This window comes from Panulirus ornatus, chromosome 49 (genome assembly GCF_036320965.1).
Source record: "Panulirus ornatus isolate Po-2019 chromosome 49, ASM3632096v1, whole genome shotgun sequence".
NCBI classification, from domain to species: Eukaryota; Metazoa; Arthropoda; class Malacostraca; order Decapoda; family Palinuridae; genus Panulirus; species Panulirus ornatus.
This window is the reverse complement of record NC_092272.1, coordinates 11,675,171-11,697,936: the sequence shown is the minus strand read 5'-3', so window position 1 is coordinate 11,697,936 and position 22,766 is coordinate 11,675,171. Positions and strand designations below refer to the sequence as shown.

At 43.6% G+C, this 22,766-nt stretch overlaps 2 protein-coding genes across 2 annotated transcripts in view; one reads left to right on the top strand and one right to left on the bottom strand.

Moving 5' to 3' along the window:
• Nucleotides 1–8,777, top strand: part of LOC139764405 (uncharacterized) — a 27,182-nt gene extending 18,405 nt beyond the window's left edge. Inside the window, exons 2-3 of the mRNA XM_071690965.1 lie at nucleotides 6,964–7,103; nucleotides 7,735–8,777. Coding sequence (XP_071547066.1) covers nucleotides 6,964–7,103; nucleotides 7,735–8,176 — 582 coding nt within the window. The 3' untranslated portion in view covers nucleotides 8,177–8,777. The remainder of the gene's footprint in view (nucleotides 1–6,963; nucleotides 7,104–7,734) is intronic.
• A 1,016-nt stretch (nucleotides 8,778–9,793) lies between these two features.
• Nucleotides 9,794–22,766, bottom strand: part of LOC139764278 (inactive dipeptidyl peptidase 10-like) — a 288,411-nt gene continuing 275,438 nt past the window's right edge. Inside the window, 1 exon segment of the mRNA XM_071690763.1 lies at nucleotides 9,794–22,422. Within this exon segment, the coding sequence (XP_071546864.1) occupies nucleotides 22,275–22,422 (148 nt within the window). The 3' untranslated portion in view covers nucleotides 9,794–22,274.

The window sequence follows — 22,766 nt, the reverse complement described above, 5'->3', positions numbered from 1 at the left end:
ACTAGATGCTGTTATGGTGTCGTACTGCAACGCAGGGACGAGGGATCTCAGTTAGCAGGAGGTGACGGTGGCGAGTTGGTGTAGTAGCTTTTCGCTAAACTATCCAATGAGGTTCACGTGTTGTGCCAGAGCGTGTTGGACAGACCAGAGTGTTTAGCTCCTCGTGATTGTGTGGTATAAAAAGGTTTGCGATGATAGATTCTGTCAGTAAATAATTGGAGCCTAAATTCTTCCATTGTGTACATGGAGGCTGGGTGATGAAGCAAGTGGCTCTTCCACACCTACCACTCCTAGTGACTGGGGGAATATAACTCTTAAGTAACAACGTGTAATTTAGAAAGATTATATTCACGTAGCTTTTTATTTTTTTTTCTTGGGGGTGAGAAAATTAATGGAAACCACAGTGTGACCTACTTTCAACCACCAGACACTGTGGGGAGGAATTATCTTAGCCTCTCATCTGTGAAGAAAGAGAAGAGGTTGAACTACGACGCAAATTATATTGTCACATCTGATCAGCCTCATTCACTGGGAAGTGATTAAAGTATTTGTTAAGGGTTGGTGTAATGAGGAAGGACCAGGAAGAGGACAGGGTTGTGGAGAGGAAAGGTGGTAGGGAGGAGAAGAGAGTTGAGGTGGTGGGGAGGAGAGAAGTGAAGGTAGGGGAGAGTGGGAAATTGGAGAGGAGAGTTATGACTGGGGAGGAGAGAGGTGGTGGTAGGGAGAAGAGGGAGAGAAGAGGGAGACCATGGAAGGAGAGGAGGATAAGGGAGGAGAGGAAGATGAGGGAGGAGAGGAAGATCAGGGAGGAGAGGATGATCAGGGAGGAAAGGAAGATCATGGAAGGAGAGGAAGATAGGGGAGGAGTGGAAGATCAGGGAAGAGAGAAAGATCAGGGAGGATAGGAAGATCAGGGAGGAGAGAAAGATGAGGGAGGAGAGGAAGATCAGGGAGGAGAGAAGTGGTATATAACAGAGCTGAGGATGGACTCACACACTGATCATACACAAACACATTCCCTTAGGAAAAAGAGAGCACACAGACCTCCTAGTTTTCCTTCAACGACTTACCTTAAATTCTAAGAAAAATCAACACCCAGACGTTGAGTGGCAACTGCTTCTCCAGACATGAGAACACAGACAGTCGTCTGTCTCCCTTGAATATTGGAGCTGCCAGCCAGGAGCCATCACAGGTGCGTTTAGAACTGAGGTGTTGAAGATGACTGAGGACCTTCCCTTCCTCTACAGCACACGATAAGACGTGGTTGCTTATGACGAGGAAAACAAAACACTCAAGATAAGAAGGTGACCTGCCAGAGTGCTGCTGCCACGCCCTTCTGTGCATCACGATCTGCCCTGGAAGGGCGTCGACGGTGCCCACGTCCCCCATGGTGGCGAGCCTCGCTTCCCGTGTGGGTGGTGGGGGAGCTGAGATGGCAAGCGTCAGTGGCACCGGGAGGGGCAGGCAAGTGGCAAGTGTCAGTGGTACTGGGAGGGGCAGGCAAGTGGCAAGCGTCAGTGGTACTTGGAGGGGCAGGCAGCTCCGGGCGTCCTGTAATTACAGTGTGAATGGGAGGGTCGGAGGTAGTTGGTCTGGTGGAACTACGTCTACTTGTGCAGTTAAAGACAGGAAGTAGGCCATTTGGCTCCTCCTCCTCCTCCTACTACTACTACTACTACTACTATTACTACTACTACTACTACTACTACTACTACTACTACTACTACTACTACTACTACTGCTACTACTGATACCAACCACTACTACTACTGTTATTAGCAATGATGATGATGATTAGGATTGAGAGAACACAGGATGATTGGACATGAGAAGATTACAGTGTGCGTGGATACAGGAGCCACTGAGGAGTGAGCGAGAGAGCATATCTTGTGTGGTTGAAACAGATGGAACAAGATCATGGTAGGAGCTGGTTCAAGGGGCAGCACGAACACTGTGAGGATCAGGTCGTGTACGTAGGCCTCAAGAGACGTCCCGGGTCTGACTCCAGGTCTGGGGGAGGGGTCCTTCAGGAGGGCAGTAACTGTAGGACATGTGCGAGACCCTCCTGTAGCAGAGGTGGCTGTGTGAGGGAGAGGGGTTACCATGTCCCTCCTCCACACATGGGTCTCTCTACCATACTCTGACACGAACTCGTATAAGTAAGGTTCTCCTTCAGTGCACCACTGACGTCTTGCTGGGATTGATCGCCAGTGCGACCACATTGCACTACACGAAGTCATGCTATGCAGCGCAGGGACGTCTGGTGAAAACTTGGCTCACTGGAGGGCGTCGTCCGAGATTAGAATCCTATGAATACTATTATCAAGAAAGTACATTTCTCGTCACACACTGACAGTGGAGGCCATTGCAACATCACCGGACCCTCTCCACCTTGTTTGAGCCAGGTTCCGCCTCGTTGTGATCCATTTTTTCTTTCATCTCCAGTTTAAATCTTTCGTAGGGAGATTCTAACTTGCTTGTTCCATGCCCCTCGTGCTCGCCAGCCTCTCCCTGGCAACATACACTCCCTGACACCACAGCTGCACCTGACTTGCCTTCGTTAGCGACTTCGACGTAACGTCTTGTGTCTTTGAACACCTGCGTGAGGCATGTGTCTTCTTACCTACGAAGTAGATACCTACAGATATGGTGGAGGGGAGAGAGAGAGAGAGAGAGAGAGAGAGAGAGAGAGAGAGAGAGAGAGAGAGAGAGAGAGAGAGAGAGAGAGAGAGAGAGAGAGAGAGAGAGAGAGAGAGAGAGAGAGAGAGAGAGAGAGAGAGCTACTGATGCGTAGATGTTCAGTGGAGCAGTGCGAGGTCTACTGAATATGTTTAGGGTGGGGGAGATCCACCACCACTTGGAGCCACCACTGGGGAGGCACTACTGCCACCACTGGGGAGGCACTACTGCCACCACTGGGGAGGCACCACTGCCACCACTGGGGAGGCACTACTGCCACCACTGGGGAGGCATTACTGCCACCACTGGGGAGGCATTACTGCCACCACTGGAGAGGCACTACTGCCACCACTGGGGAGGCATTACTGCCACCACTGGGGAGGCATTACTGCCACCACTGGGGAGGCATGAGTGTGACGAAGGTTCCTCGCACCTGGTAACCCTAGTACCAGGTTAGGGAGGAGTGGACTTCCCCGTGGATGTAGTCCACACGGTCCAGGTACCACCTGTTGCTGGTGAGGTCGTCTCCAATGCCCACCAGCTGCTGGTGGGGTCGTCTTCTGGGACCACCAGCTGCTGATGGGGTCGTCTTCAGTGCCCACCAGCTGCTGATGGGGTCTCCAGTGCCCACCAGCTGCTGGTGGGGTCATCTCCAGTGACCACCTGCTGAGGGTGAGGTCGTCTTCAGGGACCACCAGCTGCTGGTGGGGTCATCTCCAGTGACCACCAGCTGAGGGTGAGGTCGTCTTCAGTGCCCACCAGCTGCTGGTGGGGTCATCTCCAGTGACCACCAGCTGCTGGTGGGGTCGTCTTCAGTGCCCACCTGCTGCTAGTGGGGTCGTCTTCTGGGACCACCAGCTGCTGATGGGGTCTCCAGTGACCACCAGCTGCTGGTGAGGTCGTCTTCAGGGACCACCAGCTGCTGATGGGGTCGTCTTCAGGGACCACCAGCTGCAGGTGGGGTCGTCTTCAGGGACCACCTCCTACTGGTGCTGTCGACGCTTGTGGTGTGAGGGAATGGCGGTACTCTCATCATCATTTACATATCAGAGGAAGTTGCGACACCTAACGACCCGTCTGCGCATCTTTATTACCTAACGACCCGTCTGCGCATCTTTATTACCTAACGACCCGTCTGCACATCTTTATTACCTTTTATTGTTACCATTGTCACACTCAGAAGAAGACAATTGCACATCATCATCCATATAGGAGTATTATACTCCTCAAGGACCATCAATAAACAACTTTCACTCATTTTATATAACGTCTCTTGTTTTTGTTAACCAGGGACATCAATCGTCCAGTTGATGATCTTCCTCCCGCGACCACCAATGGATTAATGAAAGCGGGGATTCAGTTTACGCAACTGTCGTTCTCCATTTAAGGTTCCAGTCCGGAAGAGTTGAGATATTCGTGGGTGAGGGTGAACAGCAGACCCGCCTTGTGTCTGGGGATCTGGTTCCTGCCATCAAATATTCATGAGACAGAGTTTCAAGACTTTCTCTACTTTTTCGCTGATCTATATTGTTTCGTTCTGCTTTTCTAAAACTGATTTGTCACAAAAGTGTGTTAGATTGATGCGTGGATGTGCAGAGTACTGGATCGAGTGAGGTTTAGGGAAAAATATGATTAGAATTATCATCTTCATTATCTTCGCCTGGTAGCCTTCTGCTGTACTATCTTGTCCCCATCTATAGTGGTGGGTTGGGAGGAGCCTTCTGCTGTACTATCCTGTCTCCATCTATAGTGGTGGGTTGGGAGGAGCCTTCTACTGTACTATCCTGTCCCCATCTATACTGGTGAGTGGGGAGGAGCCTTCTGCTGTACTATCCTGTCTCCATCTATAGTGGTGGGTTGGGGGGAGCCTTCTGCTGTACTATCCTGTCTCCATCTATAGTGGTGGGTTGGGAGGAGCCTTCTGCTGTACTATCCTGTCTCCATCTATAGTGGCGGGTGGGGAGGAGCCTTCTGCTGTACTATCCTGTCTCCATCTATAGTGGTGGGTTGGGAGGAGCCTTCTGCTATAATATCCTGTCCCCATCTATACTGGTGAGTGGGGAGGAGCCTTCTGCTGTACTATCCTGTCCCCATCTATACTGGTGAGTGGGGAGGAGCCTTCTGCTGTACTATCCTGTCTCCATCTATAGTGGTGGGTGGGGAAGAGCCTTCTGCTGTACTATCTTGTCTCCACCTAAGTAAACTAGAATTCTAAGATCCCATATGCTGTCCTCCAGCAGATAACCTCGTCATAGACCATCAGGTACTCTGTTATCTTGTCCATCCCTTGTCCTCCCATGTACATGTCAACATGTCACTCATTACCGACGCGTAGTGCAAGTGTTGCAGTGGCCAGCACACATGAGTCTCAGAGAGACGAATGCTTCAGAACTAACTGTCTGGCCTTTACTGTGGGTAGTGGACCCAGCTTCCACTGCGTGGTTTAGGCTCCCTGGCTGACTCATTTGTCTCCTGTAACGTCAGTAATTACTATTTTGTAATATATATTTTCCTTCACACTTCATAGATCCCTGTGGAGCATTTCTATTCGTCTGAATCATTTTCAGGCATTGAGTCTGAGAATTTAAAATATCACAGCTGTTGCCTCCATGGCATTGAAGAAATTACCCTAATCGTAAACAAATATTGTCACCCAGTAGATATGAACATAATCTATCATAATCTAGAGATATTTCTAGAGACTTACTAGTTAATACGTGCTAGATAACGAACTTTGAAGTTACAAAATCATAAGCTAGCACACACAATTATTGACTTCTCGCATCATCAGCTAAATTATCTTCCTCAAAGATGAGATCCTAATGAAGAATAAGGTAAGGCAAGTACCTAACTCTTAGACAACAATAGATTTAGTCTTCTTGCGCTTTCCAGTATTAACTTTTATCAACGGATTGTGACGGAAGATATTCGGGAAAACCTGAAATGAAAGTAGTTTCTGACAACGCCCTTGTCTCCGGAGCCATCTATGGCTAACATGTCCGCCTTGTTAAAGTCGTTCATGTTCTGTGTTTTTGGTCCTGACGATTACTTACAGGTTTGTGGTGAGTACTTACGATATACGTCTCCTGCAGACGTAATCCTCATCTTGACTACCTTCGTAGGATATGATCAGGAGGGCCGGACTCTGGTCAGCTTCAGAACAACCATCAGGCAAAATATATCTTAACCTTTTTGCTCATGTGCTCCGGTGCAAGGTTTTTGCTGCGATATCTCTCAGGATGTGTGCAGATATATTTTCACTCGCCTTTGTATCTTCAAAGACAGGTAATTATCTGGACAAGTAAGAAGAGATGAGGGGAAGGGATGCGTAGCTGGTTTAGACAGATGGGTTGGGAGGTGGTAGCATGAGTGAAAGCGGGTCCAGTTTCAGCCAGGGAGACAGAATTAGAAGGGGTACTGTCGAAAGTACTTGTGTTCTAGCTATAGCTAGTCATGAGAACTAAGCATGACCATCACTACACTTACAAAGGATCTAATATCATCTATGTTCACTGTGGAGGCAGTTTAACTCTTCAACTTCATCAAAAGAAAGTCTGCAATGCCTTGATGATAAATCTCCACACCAGCTGTGCTGATTAAACAGCGGTGCTGGATGTATCAAATACTTACCAGGGTTACACTTCACAGCAGCTGCGCTAGACAAGAACTTCCTGACTATGCCAAAGCCATTCTTAAGTAAACAAGTTCTCTTAGTGTCTTAACTGGTTTCGTGATACACTAATATCATTTCTGGATCGACACATCGACCCTCAGACACGGCTTCGAATACCATAAATACAGCATCATTGGACGAGATATCTTTATCACCTGTAATGGGTTGTCGCCACCAGTATACGACCTGTCGTATCTCCCGTAGCAAAGCGACGGGTGACGTAAAAGGCCATCTTCAATGTTCGGTCGTAGGCTTGTGGGAAAAACTCATTGATATCGCAATAGTTAAGATTAAACTGGATGTGGCACGTATGATGTGGATATAACTGGGTGATGTTCTACACGTAAACCACAAAGACAAATGAGCAATTGTGAACATAGAATTCATTGTTGATGACTCGGGTGTATAAATATCACAAGAGAAAATGCGTGTGATGAAAAAAAGGATTGGATTAATGTCAAAAACTCTCAAGTACAAACACCCAGCCTCACTGCAGGAACGTATATATATATATATCATCATAGAAACATTTTGGTAAGACATCCTGATGTACAGTAACTCCTTGAAGGCCTCCATCCCCTGACCCCTTGTGTCTTTGCCTCTTCCTGCAGACCTCAGCTCTGATCTTGCTCTTGGTGGCAGTGGCGACCAGTGTCTCCGACGACTCAGTTGAACGACATGTGTACAAAACCCTCAAGTCTTTCCAGAGTTACAGGAACGACTTCATCCCCGGTAGCAACGGCATATACAGGTGAGTCGTCTGCCCAACACGACACGTTGGTTGGCTGGGTGAGTTCCTAGTTCGTGCAAAGTTAAAGGCTAAAAGAATGATCAAGCTGTTGTGATATGGTCATGTTTTCTCTAAATAAGATTGAATTTTAAGTTCTTATGATCTAAATTTAGTTAAGGTAATATAGGTGAAGTTTGAAGGCAAAATTTTACAATAAGATAGCCCCATGTGGTGAAATATAAATGAGATAGACCTATGTGATGAGAAGTTAATAAGATAGCCCCATGTGATGAAGTATTAATAAGATAGACCTATGTGATGAGAAGTTAATAAGATAGCCCCATGTGATGAAGTATTAATAAGATAGACCTAAGTGATGAGAAGTTAATAAGATAGCCCCATGTGATGAAGTATTAATAAGATAGACCTATGTGATGAGAAGTTAATAAGATAGCCCCATGTGATGAAGTATTAATAAGATAGACCTATGTGATGAGAAGTTAATAAGATAGCCCCATGTGATGAAGTATTAATAAGATAGACCTAAGTGATGAGAAGTTAATAAGATAGCCCCATGTGATAATATGTCAATTCAATTCAATCCAAGTCAGTTCTGTCTTTAAATCCACTTGCCGTTCCACGTCATCCGTAGCTTCGTATACCACGTCGGCGACAGCGAACGTGCCGAGGAACGTAATGAAGAAGGCCAAGTCAATGGGCACTTCGCCTTCGTCGCTCCTGAGGGAGACGAGTACCTGTTCAAATACGGCGCCGACGATGGTGGATACCGAGTGGAGAGCGACGCCCTTCCTACCGTCCCAGAGGACACCGACGAGGTCAAGAGGGCCAAGGAGCACTTCTTCCAGGCTTATCAGGAGGCCCTTGAGCGAGCCGAGGACGACGACTACTCCTCAGAGGAGAGCGACGAGGACTCCGACGAGTCTGACGAAGACTTCAGCGATGAATCCAGTGAAGAAGACGACGAGGATTCAGACTCAGACTCAGACGAGGACGAGGAGGAGGAGGAGGGGAGCCAGAGACCCTTACACTTCGGGGGCCGCCTCTTCCCCTCCTACAGGTACAACAAGAAGTAATTGTTACTCAGATTGAGGGAAGAGTCCTGCTCATCTTCACGCCCGCCCGCTGGCCACTGCCACACGTCTGAGCCTCACATGGAGGGAAGGGTTGACGCAATGAGTTACGCCCAAGTCTTACATCTCAGAATTTTGAGTAACCTTAAAGTTAGGCATCCGTGTCGTACTTCTACACTAGTGAGTGAAATCTACTTGAAAATCACAGACTCAGAGTTGCTAATTGCGTTACATTCTTCTATCCAGTCCTTCCTTCAGTCTTGTTTGCAAGCAACTGCAAATACCCTCTCTTGCCTACGCTAGTCCGAGTTCTTTGTGATAACGAATTTCGTAACGAAGCAGTTCCTCTGTCTCGAACGAAACAGAGGAGCTAAACTACTAGAGCTTTCCATGTACAAATGTTTCTCTCAGTGTTCAACACTTGGATACTAACGAACTATTCATCTCCAACATCATTTTTCTGGTATTGTGTTAGTGGTGAGAATTATCCATTACATATCCAAATTCCCTGTTCATGAAGATAATTTATATACATTTATCTACTACGTTTTTAATAAATGTTCATATATGTATCAATGTATAGGAATATATATATATATACACATCGGTTGTTTAATGATTAGCCTCTCAATATACAGAGCTGATGTACCAGGGTGTTTGATCCTACTTCTGTGTAGAAGTGTTTGATGGGATGGAAACATTTTTCCTCAGTGGAATTTATGAGGTAGAAACATTTTTGTTAGTGGGATTGATGGAGTAGAACGATTTATTTAGGTGGAATTGACGGGTAGAAACATTTTTTGTGTGTCGGTCGGATGGACTAATGGGAGAAAAGTCTTCTTTGCAACTGGGTGTGAGAAAATGGAAACATGTCTGTCACTGAGATGAATGGGATGGAAACATATATGTAATGGGATTGATAGTTTGAAACATATCTGGTATGAGATTGACATAGTGAAACATATTTGTAGTGGGACAGAGAAGATGAAACAGATTTGCAGTGGGACAGAGAAGATGAAACATATTTGCAGTGGAACAGAGAATATGAAACATATTTGCTGTGGGACAGAGATGAAACATATTTGTAGTGGAACAGAGAAGATGAAACATATTTGCAGTGGAACAGAGAAGATGAAACATATTTGCAGTGGAACAGAGAAGATGAAACATATTTGCTGTGGGACAGAAAAGATGAAACATATTTGCAGTGGGACAGAAAAGATGAAACATATTTGCAGTGGGACAGAAAAGATGAAACATATTTGCAGTGGGACAGAAAAGATGAAACATACTTTCAGTGGGACAGAGAAGATGAAACATATTTGCAGTGGGACAGAGAAGATGAAACATATTTGCAGTGGGACAGAGAAGATGAAACATATTTGCAGTGGGACAGAGAAGGTGAAACATATTTGCAGTGGAACAGAGAGGGTGATATATATCCATTACAAGATTAATCGGCCGGAAACATCCCATAAAGCAGATACTAACTCGACAGACTTTAAGATTAGATTGTGATACATGATCAGTCACCCACAAGGTCACTCCGGAGAGAATACAGGAGACCAGGAATACATATACGAATACATAATGAAGGAAAAAAAAAATAAGAGACCCAGGTCACTGTGCTTTCTGCTTTATTTATTAAAAATATATTAACAAAAGCTAATTACAATACCAGAGACTGGTACACATTGTCTCCTAACATCATTACAAATACATTAGAGACATCCATGCCATGATCACATGTTTAAGAGCCTCAGAACACTTGTCACTAACGCAAGAGAGTTGATAATATATCGACAATAGCCTGAAGGGTCGATTTTCGACGCTATGGTACAGAGCCGTCGCTCTAAACGACGTTCGTGCAACACAGTCGCACCCGCCGACCGTCCTTTGTTTACAGATGGATTGGCGAGACCTGCGCAGGCGGATTGAATCCGTCTGTGGTCCACGAACGTCAACACTACACTCAGGGCTGCTGCGTCTAGTGAACACAGAGAAGCACAGCAATGCCCTGGAGACTGGCCCAGGAACTAAAATAAACATCAAATAGCTTGAAAACTTCTTTTTTTTTTTTAAATCTCCCGCCAGGAGCATCAACATTATGATATGGTGGCTGTAAGAGTCGGGGCCCAGATAAGGCCAGCAGGAAATGGACTCGCATATATTTTACCCCTTAAACCGTCTCAAGGGCATTCATGAGCTTGAGTGCATCTCAGACATACTTAGAATCTGGTTCCTCATACTAATGCCTTTGTGAGCAGCGGCCTCCACAGACTACCGCTGTCTTGGGCTAGCTCGGGTCTGGCACCCGGGAGCGAGGCGGGGCAGTATCTAGCGGGTGGTTGAGGGTGGCCGTGAGGCGCTCTGGCCAGTGTGTGGGTGACTACACTGTCCAGGCCAAGGAGGCGGGGCAAGGGAGAAGCGGCGGTGGTGAGGAAACAATGAGGATGAGTGAGGAGTGCCAGAGACCCGTGGAGATGTGTGAGAAGTACCAGGGACCCCTAGAGACCTATGCAGAGCGCTAGGGACCAGTGAAGACGTGTGGGGAGTGACAGAGACCCCTGGAGAAGAATGAGTGCCAGGAACCACTGGAAAAGAGTAAATAGTGCCAGGGGCCACTAGGGAAAGGTGAGGAGTTCCATACACCCCATGGAGAAGAGTGGGGACTGCCAGGCACCCCTGAAGACGTCTCAGTAATGCCAATGACACTACTTTCTTCAACAATAGTATCTGGCACTGTTGACTCTCCTACAGAGATCCCTGGCACTGTTGACTGTCCTACAGAGATCCCTGGCACTGCTGACTATCCTACAGAGATCCCTGGCACTGCTGACTGTCGTAAAGTGATTCCTAGCACTGCTGACTCTGCTACAGAAATCCCTGGCACTGCTGACTGTCCTACAATGATCCATGGCACTGCTAACTGTCCTACAATGATCCCTGGCACTGCTGAATCTCCTACAATGATCCCTGGCACTGCTGAATCTCCTACAATGATCCCTGGCACTGCTGACCCCTATAGGGATGCTGGGTGAAGTAGCGGAGGGGATGTGGCCAGGTTTTCATGCCTAATGCTGAGCTGAGTCGATCATTGTAAAAGAATTCGCTTACAAGTTACATCTTGAAGTTCCTCACCACCGGAAGTGTAAATAGTGATGAGAGACACAGACGGTATTCTTTATTTACGTAACTAAGTAGAAAGTCCTTTTTACATTCATTTTTTTGTTTTACCAATGCAATCGAAATTTGAACTCCCAGACGCTCATGCTAAAAGTGTTCACTCCGATACACTTCAGCTACCTTGTTAGCTGATGGCACTGACACACTTAATGTGTTCACACTCACACTGGGGAAAAGATTCACAAGCATGCGTTCACACTGGCGTCATCCATATCAGTTCCTCTGGAGACATGTCCACTGCAAAGGTACTGACGTAATATGATCGGGATAAGCTCACATCTCCTGAGTCCAGCGATGCATACGTGACTAGGGCCAGTGTGTCGCCAGAACCATCTATGTCAAATGTTTTTCTCAAGTTTTGTTCGCCGGTTCTCAAGACTCAGAAGAACGAGGACAAAGAACTGTATTCCGTGAGTAGTGGCGGGACCCCGGGATCGAGCGAGGGAGAGAGACTTGGTAATGGCACAAGAAAGACAAGACTCCCGCCTGCCTGGCTAGATAGCAGGATGGGGAAGGACCCTACGGCCGTGGGGGTGATAACAGACGCCAAGCAGGTGTCCTAGTGTGGGGGGACTCGTACCCTCAGACAGCTGATAGATCTGGGATGTCTCCACCTTGTCATCCAGATAATCCAACACTCACACGCCGGCGCTATCGTCTCAACTGCACAAACCAAGAGCTGAAGAAACAAGAACCTAACCTCCTTCACCAGTTGGTTAGGATGCTGTGTCCTGGAAACCCTCTGATACCAGGTAGTTAAGCGGGTCCGTCTCTTAACATGGTTGATATTTACATCTAATTTTACTGATAAGAATGAGACGAGGTTTTCCAGACTGCAGTTAAGCTGACCAACTAACACCTGCGCCTGGACACACAAGGTTCCAGGCAAAGGTTCTGACCCTCTGACTTCGATATCTTCTCGAACATTTCGCTCTGAAGATAAGAAATGATGAAAAGCATCGCTTATCGTCGTAAGGACAATTAGACTCGTTCTTTTAAAAGTTCTGCTTCTTGTTTCCTTCTTTAAGCTCACCCATCACTCTATGGCCTGCTGGACAACCTCTTTCTTCCCTTCCGCTCCACTCTCTCTCTTCCCACACGTATTACTGGCTCCTGAAGCCGACGCTGTCGAGGCTCCTTCACCTTCTCAGCGATTGAGAGGCCCCTAGACAAATAGGTGACACAGAACTAGGATGAGAAAAAGCTGCAACTGACCTACTACCAGCTAGCCTCAGAAAAATATGCCAACATGCACACGCACAGACACGCACCCACGCACACAAACACACTCGCACGAACATCACGCACTCTGTCTTTCGACTAAGTTGAAACACACAGGTTAAAATACACTTGTCTACAGATGTCAGAGTGCCTTCCCTGGGGGATTGCTGGGGTTCGGGTGCCTTCCCTGGGGCTCTGCTTGGGCTGGGGAGCCTTCTGTGTGGGATCTTTTATGACTGGAAGGGGTGGAAGTCCTTCCACTGGGGGACCTTCACCCTTCGCTAGAGGGTATGGGGCAACACGACACAGGATAACTGCTTCTCTCTTATGTCATGATTGTGTTAATGTCCTTCATGGGTGAGAGTGACCACACTTCAGTCAAGATGACGAAGTAAAGTAAGCAAAACCTTCTGAAATATTCGCTGGAACTGAATCTACGGAATATTGCTCCATCCAGATCTTCCTTGCCAATGTTTTGGTATGAGTTTGGAAAGAAGAAGAAGAATGTGATTTGATATTGGAGACTTTCGTATTATCATAATATTCCTCTCGCCTCTACTTGGCTAAGGTCTTGTGTTTCAGGAAAATTAAGATTGGATTCCACTACAGAGCGCTACTTAAGATTACTAGATGTGATTCTAGAGCCAATATGCCCTCAGCTGTCCGTAAAAGCATGAAGGAAACTAATAAGGAGTGTTAGATCCAATTCTTTCATTCGTGGGTAAAAGCATTTATGAAACATCGGCTTTATCTTATGATCTTAGATGATATACATATCTAATGAATGGAAAGTTAAGTTAATCGTAAAGGAAAAAGCTATCAAATAATTAAAGAATTTATGTTGTCAATCATATAAATAGTTTTATTCTTTTTTTTGTATATGTTTAACATGAAATATCTTTTCATTATCATTTATCTGTGAAGTGAAGTTGTTGCAGATAAGGTATGGATGGTTGCTGGTCACAAGGCATATCACTGATGGGGCCATGTTACCCACTGTGAACCACTGTGATTCTTAGTGGATCATATCACCCACTGTGAATGTTGGTCGGATCTTCAGACTGCCCACTGTGGTTGTTAGTGGGGTTTCATGCTACTCATTGTAGACAGATGTACCGGTTATATGAAGAGGGAGAGACGAGAGGGCTGTTCAAGGGAAGGAGGCATCATAAGAGCCAATACTTGAGTGTCTTTTTTTTTTTCTTTGATCCATTTGACGAAGGAAATCTATTCATAAGACATTTATAACACAGAGGGCTTCAACTGCACCTGGCCCTTGATGGTTGTCCTTGAGGAAGTCCATCAGATCAGTCCCTCCCACTCTTGCACCACTCCACCGACCACTGCCATGAGTGGAGGAGGACCTCTGAGCTGGGAGGAGGACCTTTGAGCTCGAAGGATCTCCAGCAACCCCCAACCAGACTAGGATGGGGACCTTCGGCCTTGGGGATATCCCACCGACCCCTACCTCATCCTTCAAGAAGGACCTCTGACCTCAAGGGACACTCCAACAACCCCAAGCAGTCCTGGAGGAGGACCTCTGAACTTGAAGACACTCCACCACCTCCCAGTAGCCCTGGAGGAGGACCTCTGAACTCGAAGACACTCCACCACCTCCCAGTAGCCCTGGAGGAGGACCTGTGACCTCAGGGAACACACACCAGTGACCCCCCACCAGCCCTGAGGGAAGGTCTCTGACCTCAGTACTTCGGCGTCACTATAAAAGAATGGTCGCACAATAGATATATAAACACAGTCTTGTATCTCCAGCTATAACAACATAACACCCTTGTCGCATAGTCCAATGAACCAATGAAATACAACGCATAGTACAGTCATGGAAGATCTAGTCAACAACAACAACAACAACAACAACAGCAGAAAATAAAATTCTTCTAGAAATGGTACAAGAATAAGACTGATGGTCGTCTAACATATACGTTTGGTCGTCTAACATATACGTTTGGTTGTCTAACATATACGTTTGGTTGTCTAACATATACGTTTGGTCGTCTAACATATACGTTTGGTTGTCTAACATATACGTTTGGTCGTCTAACATATACGTTTGGTTGTCTAACATATACGTTTGGTTGTCTAACTTATACGTTTGGTCGTACGTTTGGTTGTCTAACATATACGTTTGGTCGTCTAACATATACGTTCGGTCGTCTAACATATACGTTTGGTTGTCGAACATATACGTTCGGTTGTCTAACATATACGTTTGGTCGTCTAACATATACGTTCGATCGTCTAACATATACGTTCGGTCGTCTAACATATACGTTCGGTTGTCTAACATATACGTTCGGTTGTCTAACATATACGTTTGGTCGTCTAACATATACGTTTGGTTGTCTAACATATACGTTCGGTCGTCTAACATATACGTTTGGCTGTCTAACATATACGTTCGGTCGTCTAACATATACGTTTGGTCGTCTAACATATACGTTCGATCGTCTAACATATACGTTTGGTCGTCTAACATATACGTTTGGTCGTCTAACATATACGTGCTGTTGTCTAACATATACGTTCGGTTGTCTAACATATACGTTTGGTCGTCTAACATATACGTTTGGTCGTCTAACATATACGTTCGGTCGTCTAACATATACGTTTGGTCGTCTAACATATACGTTTGGTCGTCTAACATATACGTTCCGTTGTCTAACATATACGTTTGGTCGTCTAACATATACGTTCGGTCGTCTAACATATACGTTTGGTCGTCTAACATATACGTTCGTATTTTAATCTCTTTTTTAAATTCTTCTCTGGAAGGAACAAAATAGACCAATTCATATATATATATATTTTTTTTAGTATATAATTTTTTTGTCCACTGCACAACAAACAGAAGCAAGTAAATTCGATAGGGTTTCCTGTGTTACCTCGCTATATCGTACGAATCCCTAAAAGCACACAGACGAAGCCACTAAAGTGAACGAATGTATTTGTTTGAGTCTATATAAAAATTCAACCCTTTTTTTTTAAATAAAAAAAGGTTTTTCTTAAACAAACGCACGCCACCTTTTTTTTTTTTTTGGTTTATATATATTTTTTTTCCCCTATGTTCTGGCTAGAAGTGGGTCCTTCCAGAGCAAGATGACAATAATGGAGCGAGATGACATCTCTCATTTTTGCTTTCTGTTGCTCTGTAATTTTCCCCTCCTCAGTAGTAGAGACGGAGGAGGAGGAGGGAAGCAATGGCGAGGCAATTTCACGCGCCTCTTCTCCACCAGAAAAGACCCACAAGGTGGTCTTCTCTCTTCTTGTGAGTCAAGCCTTGTGAGATTGGCTCTTAAGCTCCTGAGTCCAGAGTGTGGAGGAGGGCGATGATGTCAGTGGAGACTCGGGGTGGAGGAGGTGGAGCAGCAGCGAGAGAAGTCTCCATAAATCTAATGTGAAGTCGACGTGAGTCGGTCTTCGAAAAGGCTTGGTCAAAAAAAAAAAGGCTCAGAAATGGTCATTTAAGTTGTCGTACAATGCCTTTTCTTTTTCTTTTTCTCAACTTGATTTACTGTTGACAAGTGGGGGGATGGGGGAAGGTTGGGGGGGGGGAGGAAAATGCATTACCAGCCGGAATATTTGACTAAAAAGAAAACGGTCTGAAGGTAGACTAGCGTTAGGTAAATGTGATGATGAGCAGTGATACATAATTATGACAAAGTTTCGTCACTGGGAATCGCTTGATAACACATCAACAGCAGCTCCGATAGTGTGTGTGTGTGTGTGTGGCTCATGTAGTGGCCCTCACTGGCCACATGCAGTGGCCCGACGGTCACAACGGGCCACAGGAAGTGGCCCTGCGGTAACACAGCTGGTCACGGAAAGATGCCACATGTCCTCTGATTGCTATGCTGGGCCTGACTGTATAACCTTCCCATAGTGATGTCCTCTGTATTGGCTATGTTAGGTCACTCTCAGGTACTGCTGTGTTAGTCACTGTACCATCCTGTCTACTATGTTAGTCACTGTACCATCCTGTCTACTATGTTAGTCACTGTACCATCCTGTCTACTATGTTAGTCACTGTACCATCTTGTCTACTATGTTAGTCACTGTACCATCCTGTCTATGGCTATGTTAGTCACTGTACCATCCTGTCTATGGCTATGTTAGTCACTGTACCATCCTGTCTTTGGCTATGTTAGTCACTGTACCATCCTGTCTACTATGTTAGTCACTGTACCATCCTGTCTACTATGTTAGTCACTGTACCATCCTGTCTTTGGCTATGTTACTCACTGTACCATCCTGTCTTCTATGTTAGTCACTGTACCATCCTGTCTTTGGCTATGTTACTCACTGTACCATCCTGTCTTCTATGTTAGTCACTGTACCATCCTGTCTTTGGCTATGTTAGTCACTGTACCATCCTGTCTACTATGTTAGTCACTGTACCATCCTGTCTTTGACTATGTTAGTCACTGTACCATCCTGTCTTTGGCTATGTTAGTCACTGTACCATCCTGTCTACTATGTTAGTCACTGTACCATCCTGTCTTTGGCTATGTTAGTCACTGTACCATCCTGTCTACTATGTTAGTCACTGTACCATCCTGTCTATGGCTATGTTAGTCACTGTACCATCCTGTCTTTGGCTATGTTAGTCACTGTACCATCCTGTCTATGGCTATGTTAGTCACTGTACCATCCTGTCTATGGCTATGTTAGTCACTGTACCATCCTGTCTATGGCTATGTTAGTCACTGTACCATCCTGTCTACTATGTTAGTCACTGTACCATCCTGTCTATGGCTATGTTAGTCACTGTACCATCCTGTCTATTATGTTAGTCACTGTACCATCCTGTCTACTATGTTAGTCACTGTACCATCCTGTCTATGGCTATGTTAGTCACTGTACCATCCTGTCTTTGGCTATGTTAGTCACTGTACCATCCTGTCTTTGGCTATGTTAGTCACTGTACCATCCTGTCTTTGGCTATGTTAGTCACTGTACCATCCAGTCTACTATGTTAGTCACTGTACCATCCTGTCTATGGCTATGTTAGATCCCTGTCATGTATCACCGTGTTAGTAACAGCTAGGTTAGACCACCGGTTGATAACATAGCGTCACCAACAGATACACCGCTACAATCGCCTATGTTAAATACAAGTGCATTTTAAGTAACAATTCACTTCGGTTGAAACTTATGTAAGTACAGTTGCGGCATTGTACCTATAAGTGTAGCCCAGCCTACTGTATTCTCAGTACTACTGTATTCTAAGTACTGCTGTATCTTAATTGCATTTAGAACATTGTAGAGTAATATATAGAATTTAGAATGAATATTGAATAATTGAGAGAATTATAGATGATTTCTCGTACAATTGCTACAGAATCAGTCGTATTAAGCATTATATAACCTGCTATATAATCAATATATGATCAATGTAATAACTGTAAAATGTCATATAATTATTATGTGATGTTATGTGAACATAACATATAGTACCACATGAATAGGTTCATCAAAGCCTAGAAATATTATAAGAAATATGTACGCAAACTTTTGCAATCTGAGCAAATGATCCTGAAACGGATCATGAAACATATGAAACTGTTTCGAAAATTATAAAAAATGAAACACATGAAACAAGAAACACATGAATCATTATGAATCACATACGAAAAAACAAACAAAAACATTATGAACGATTTAAAACACTGAACATATGAAACCTTATGAAACATATGAAGTAGTATGAAAAAAAGATGTTTAACATTCTGAAACACATGTGACATTCTGTTACATATGAAACATTATGAAACGTTTTGAACATTATGAAACATACTGAACATTATGAAACTTACAGAGCACTATGAAACATATTGAACAGCATGAAACACATTGTCAAGTACTTTATATATTTCGAAACAAATTAAACATTATGAAATATATGAAACATTATGAAACACATTCGATATTCCATAATATATCAATCATTATGAAACATATATAACATCATGAAGCTCATTAAGGATTAGGAAACACATGAAACCTAATGAAATATGATGAAACATATGATGAATTATGAAACAAATTCGAATGAAACTTGGTAAACTATATGAAACAGTATGAAACATATGAAGCATTATCAAACACGAAACATGCTTCTAAGCAATAGTATATGAAACAGTGTGAACCATAATGTATATTTCGAATTATGGTTGGCTGTATGTTACAGCAATACATGGAATACATTTCCCATGGTACGAAGGACTTCGGGAACCAGACCATACTTAAATTCTATAAGAAAAATACTATCAAAGATATTATACAACTTATTACAGAACCATATGAATACATTTTGATAAAGGTAATGATTCTTCGTGAGATGTCTTGTGGTACAAGAAAAAGGAGGATAGAGAAAGAGAGAGAGATAGATAGAGAGAGAGAGAGAGAGAGAGAGAGAGAGAGAGAGAGAGAGAGAGAGAGAGAGAGAGAGAGAGAGAGAGAGAGAGAGAGAGAGACAGACAGACAGACAGACAGACAGACAGACAGAGAGAAAGAGAGTTGGTGAAAAAAAGAGAAAGCTCACTTTCTTTAAACCACTTATGAAATATAGGAAAATCTGTATCAAACTTTATGGAAGATTGAGTGAAACTTTACGAAACATTTTGGAGATGCATGAATGTGAAAATGGTTCACAAGGGGAGAGGGTGTGTGATGAGAAGATGTCTTTGTTTGTTTTCTTGTTCTTTTCCATTCATTGTGGTTGTGAGTGATGAACGAATTTTTGGTTTGTCTTCTGTTTGTTGTTTGATGGTGTTTGGTCATATGTGGCCTGTCTCCTATTGTTTGTCTTATGTTGTTTGTTTCATGTTGTTTGTCTGATTTTGTGATGACTCATGTTGTTTTCCTCCTGGTGTTTGCCTTGTACTTTCTGTTTCATTTAGTTTTTCTCAGGTAGTTTACCTCATAACTTAGGTTTCCTGCCCCTATTTTTTTCCTAACTTTGTATCATGTTGCTAGACCCAATTTTGTTTGCCTTATATTGTTTGCTTTATGTTGTTTGCCTTATGTTCTCGATTTCATGTTGTTTGCCTCGAGATTTTTCTTTACAATGTCTGTTTTCCATGTGACTTGCCTTAAGTAGTTTGCCTTATACTGTCTTTTACATTCTGCCTGCTTCAAATTCTTTTCCTTTCATTGTTTGTTTCATGTTGTTTGCCTCAAGTTGCTTGCCTTCTGTTGTCTCTTTCAAGTTGCATACCTCAAGTTGTTTGCCTTCTATTGTCTCTTTCAAGTTAAATACCTCAAGTTGTTTGCCTTCTATTGTCTCTTTCAAGTTAAATACCTCAAGTTGTTTGCCTTCTATTGTCTCTTTCAAGTTGCATACCTCAAGTTGTTTGCCTTATATTGTCTCTTTCAAGTTAAATACCTCAAGTTGTTTGCCTTCTATTGTCTCTTTCAAGTTGCATACCTCAAGTTGTTTGCCTTATATTGTCTGTTTCATGTCGCGTGCGTCAATCTGTTTATATTCTAGTAATTTCCGCTAGCTTCATTATAAGATATCAAGATACAATATGCCAAATTATTTCTCTCATAATGAACCTTTATAATTGCCATTAATGATAATCAAAAGAAAATCTTAAATGTCACTTTCTTACTTGGAAAATATCTCGTTAAGTTGTTAAGTTTTCGTTAAGTTGTAAAGTCTTCTCATAAGTTTAGTTAGCTAAAACACTGTGATTCGAACAGAAACAAATGATTCCGTGTAGAGGGCCACTGTTTTGTTAGAGGAATAAGTAACTACACAGGTGGTTAATAGGTTTGAATACTTCCATATAAATTGTTGGAATAAATGCTATACTGTGTTATTTATGAAAAAACGCCTTTCATCGTATAGTCAACGTAACCAACTTATGAGTAAATGTGATGTTTTTATAATCAGTGATGGATGAGGCACAAAATTTTTCTTTTCAATTCATCCCTTCCTTTCTCACATAGGAGGAGTAAGTTCTCAGCTCGAGGTGAACACAAAATTCTGAAGCTACTGTTTAAAAGAATATATATATATATATATATATATATATATATATATATATATATATATATATATATATATATATATATATATATATATATATATATATATATATATATATATATATATATATATATATATATATATATGATGTAATTAATATTTGATGTAATTTGGAATAACATGAGAATATAATGAGAAATGAAGTGCTATAAGTTATGACTTGATGTGAGCTGGACTGTTTTATGAGCCAAGTGATGATGACCTGTTATGAGAGCAGGTCACGGGTTAGTCTGGCCAGCACGTTACCACAGCAGGTCAGAGGTCACCCTGTCCAGCATGTTATGAGAGCAGGTCGCAGGTCATCCTGACCAGCGAGTTATGACAGCAGGTCCCAGGTCAGGCAGACCTGCATGCATCTAAACATGGAGATCCATTCTTGAAAAATGAGACATATGTATTGTCATGTTTGGATAACATACATATATGTGTGTGTGTGTGTGTGTGTGTGTGTGTGTGTGTGTGTGTGTGTGTGTGTGTGTGTGTGTGTGTGTGTGTGTGTGTGTGTGTGTGTGTGTGTGTGTGTGAAGTATGGGAGATATAAATGGAATGACTAAGGGTTATGGTTGAAGGTTAATGGTCAATATAAACACAGAGGTTGTAGGTGTACCAGAGCTGTACGAAGTGAGAGGCAATGTTTGATCAAGTCTTGTGCTCTGGGGTTATAATATTGGCTTATCTATATTATGAAAAGTTATGTTCAATGCTTGGCAGACAATCACAACGCTAACAATTGTCACTTGCCAAAACTACGTGTTGTGTGAGTACCGTCTATGATTAATATATTCAATGATCGGTAAAATGATATATATATATATATATATATATATATATATATATATATATATATATATATATATATATATATATATATATATATATATATATATATATATCAAGGTATTTATCTGTTCTAACATTGGACCTCTGCGAAGGCATGGTGTCACTGAGGTAAATGATACACTGTTTGGCTGTCACCATCCACAGCGGGAAAAAGAAATGACCAGCGTTCCATACACCAGCTGTAGACCGAAGTCTTGGTAGCTGGTTCATTGCTATGACACAATCAGCGAACTCTAGCATAGCCACGCTAAGGTGTGGACACTACCTAACTCCACGTTTACAAAGACTTCTCGTAAGTGATACCCCTCGACTATGACTTCTACTAGACACAGCTACTGTCGTATTACAGTCTCTCTGTCTCTGTCTCTTTCAGTCTCTGTCTCTCTCTGTCTCTCTCCAATGATCCAGTTATTGACTTTGCGTCTTTACGTCTCTCGAGGGTTTGTCTCATATACACAAGATCCGGTTGTTATCTCGCTGAGGGAGAGAGGGAGGGAGAGAGAGAGATGGAAAGAGTGAGAGACAGAGAGAGAGGTGTCTCTCTCAGTGTGAGGCTGCTCACGTGCCCTCACCTCGAAAGGCACCAGATGTCAACATCCCACAGAGGGGCATCGTACAGGACGGGCCGACGATGTGAAGCCCCAGTCGACGGTACCACACTAGAGCAGTCTGCCAAACACTCCTGCCTAACTCATGCATGTTGTGGTCCTCGATGCTGCTGCTGCTGTTCCTGCTGTTGTTGTTGTTGTTGTTGTTGTTGTTGTTGTTGCGACGCCGCTGCGACTATGGAAGAGCATCCTGGCCATAGAGCAGGTGGAGCTCCTCCTCATTGTATGGGGGGAAGCAGGATTCCATGAATTGCTCAAGGGTCTTGTACAGATGCATCTGTACGCGTTCCAGGTCATGGCCCTCGTCGGTGTACGTCTGTTGCCTGCAGGAGATAAGCAACGATAATGATAAGGACTGATAACACCGCCGGCACTGGTGACGGGCGAGGCATAGACGGAGAACAGAAACAGTTAACGTAGTGTGTGTGTGGGAGGGAGGAAAGAAGAAAATGAAATGGGGTAATAATGATGGATTTAGAGCAGGGTTATGTTCGGTTATTGGGAGAGAGAGAGAGAGAGAGAGAGAGAGAGAGAGAGAGAGAGAGAGAGAGAGAGAGAGAGAGAGAGAGAGAGAGAGAGAGAGAGAGAGAGAGAGAGAGAGAGAATTATAAGTGATACTTTCCCTTATAAGTTTATTTAAAACATGATTCTGAAGACGTGTGTCGTA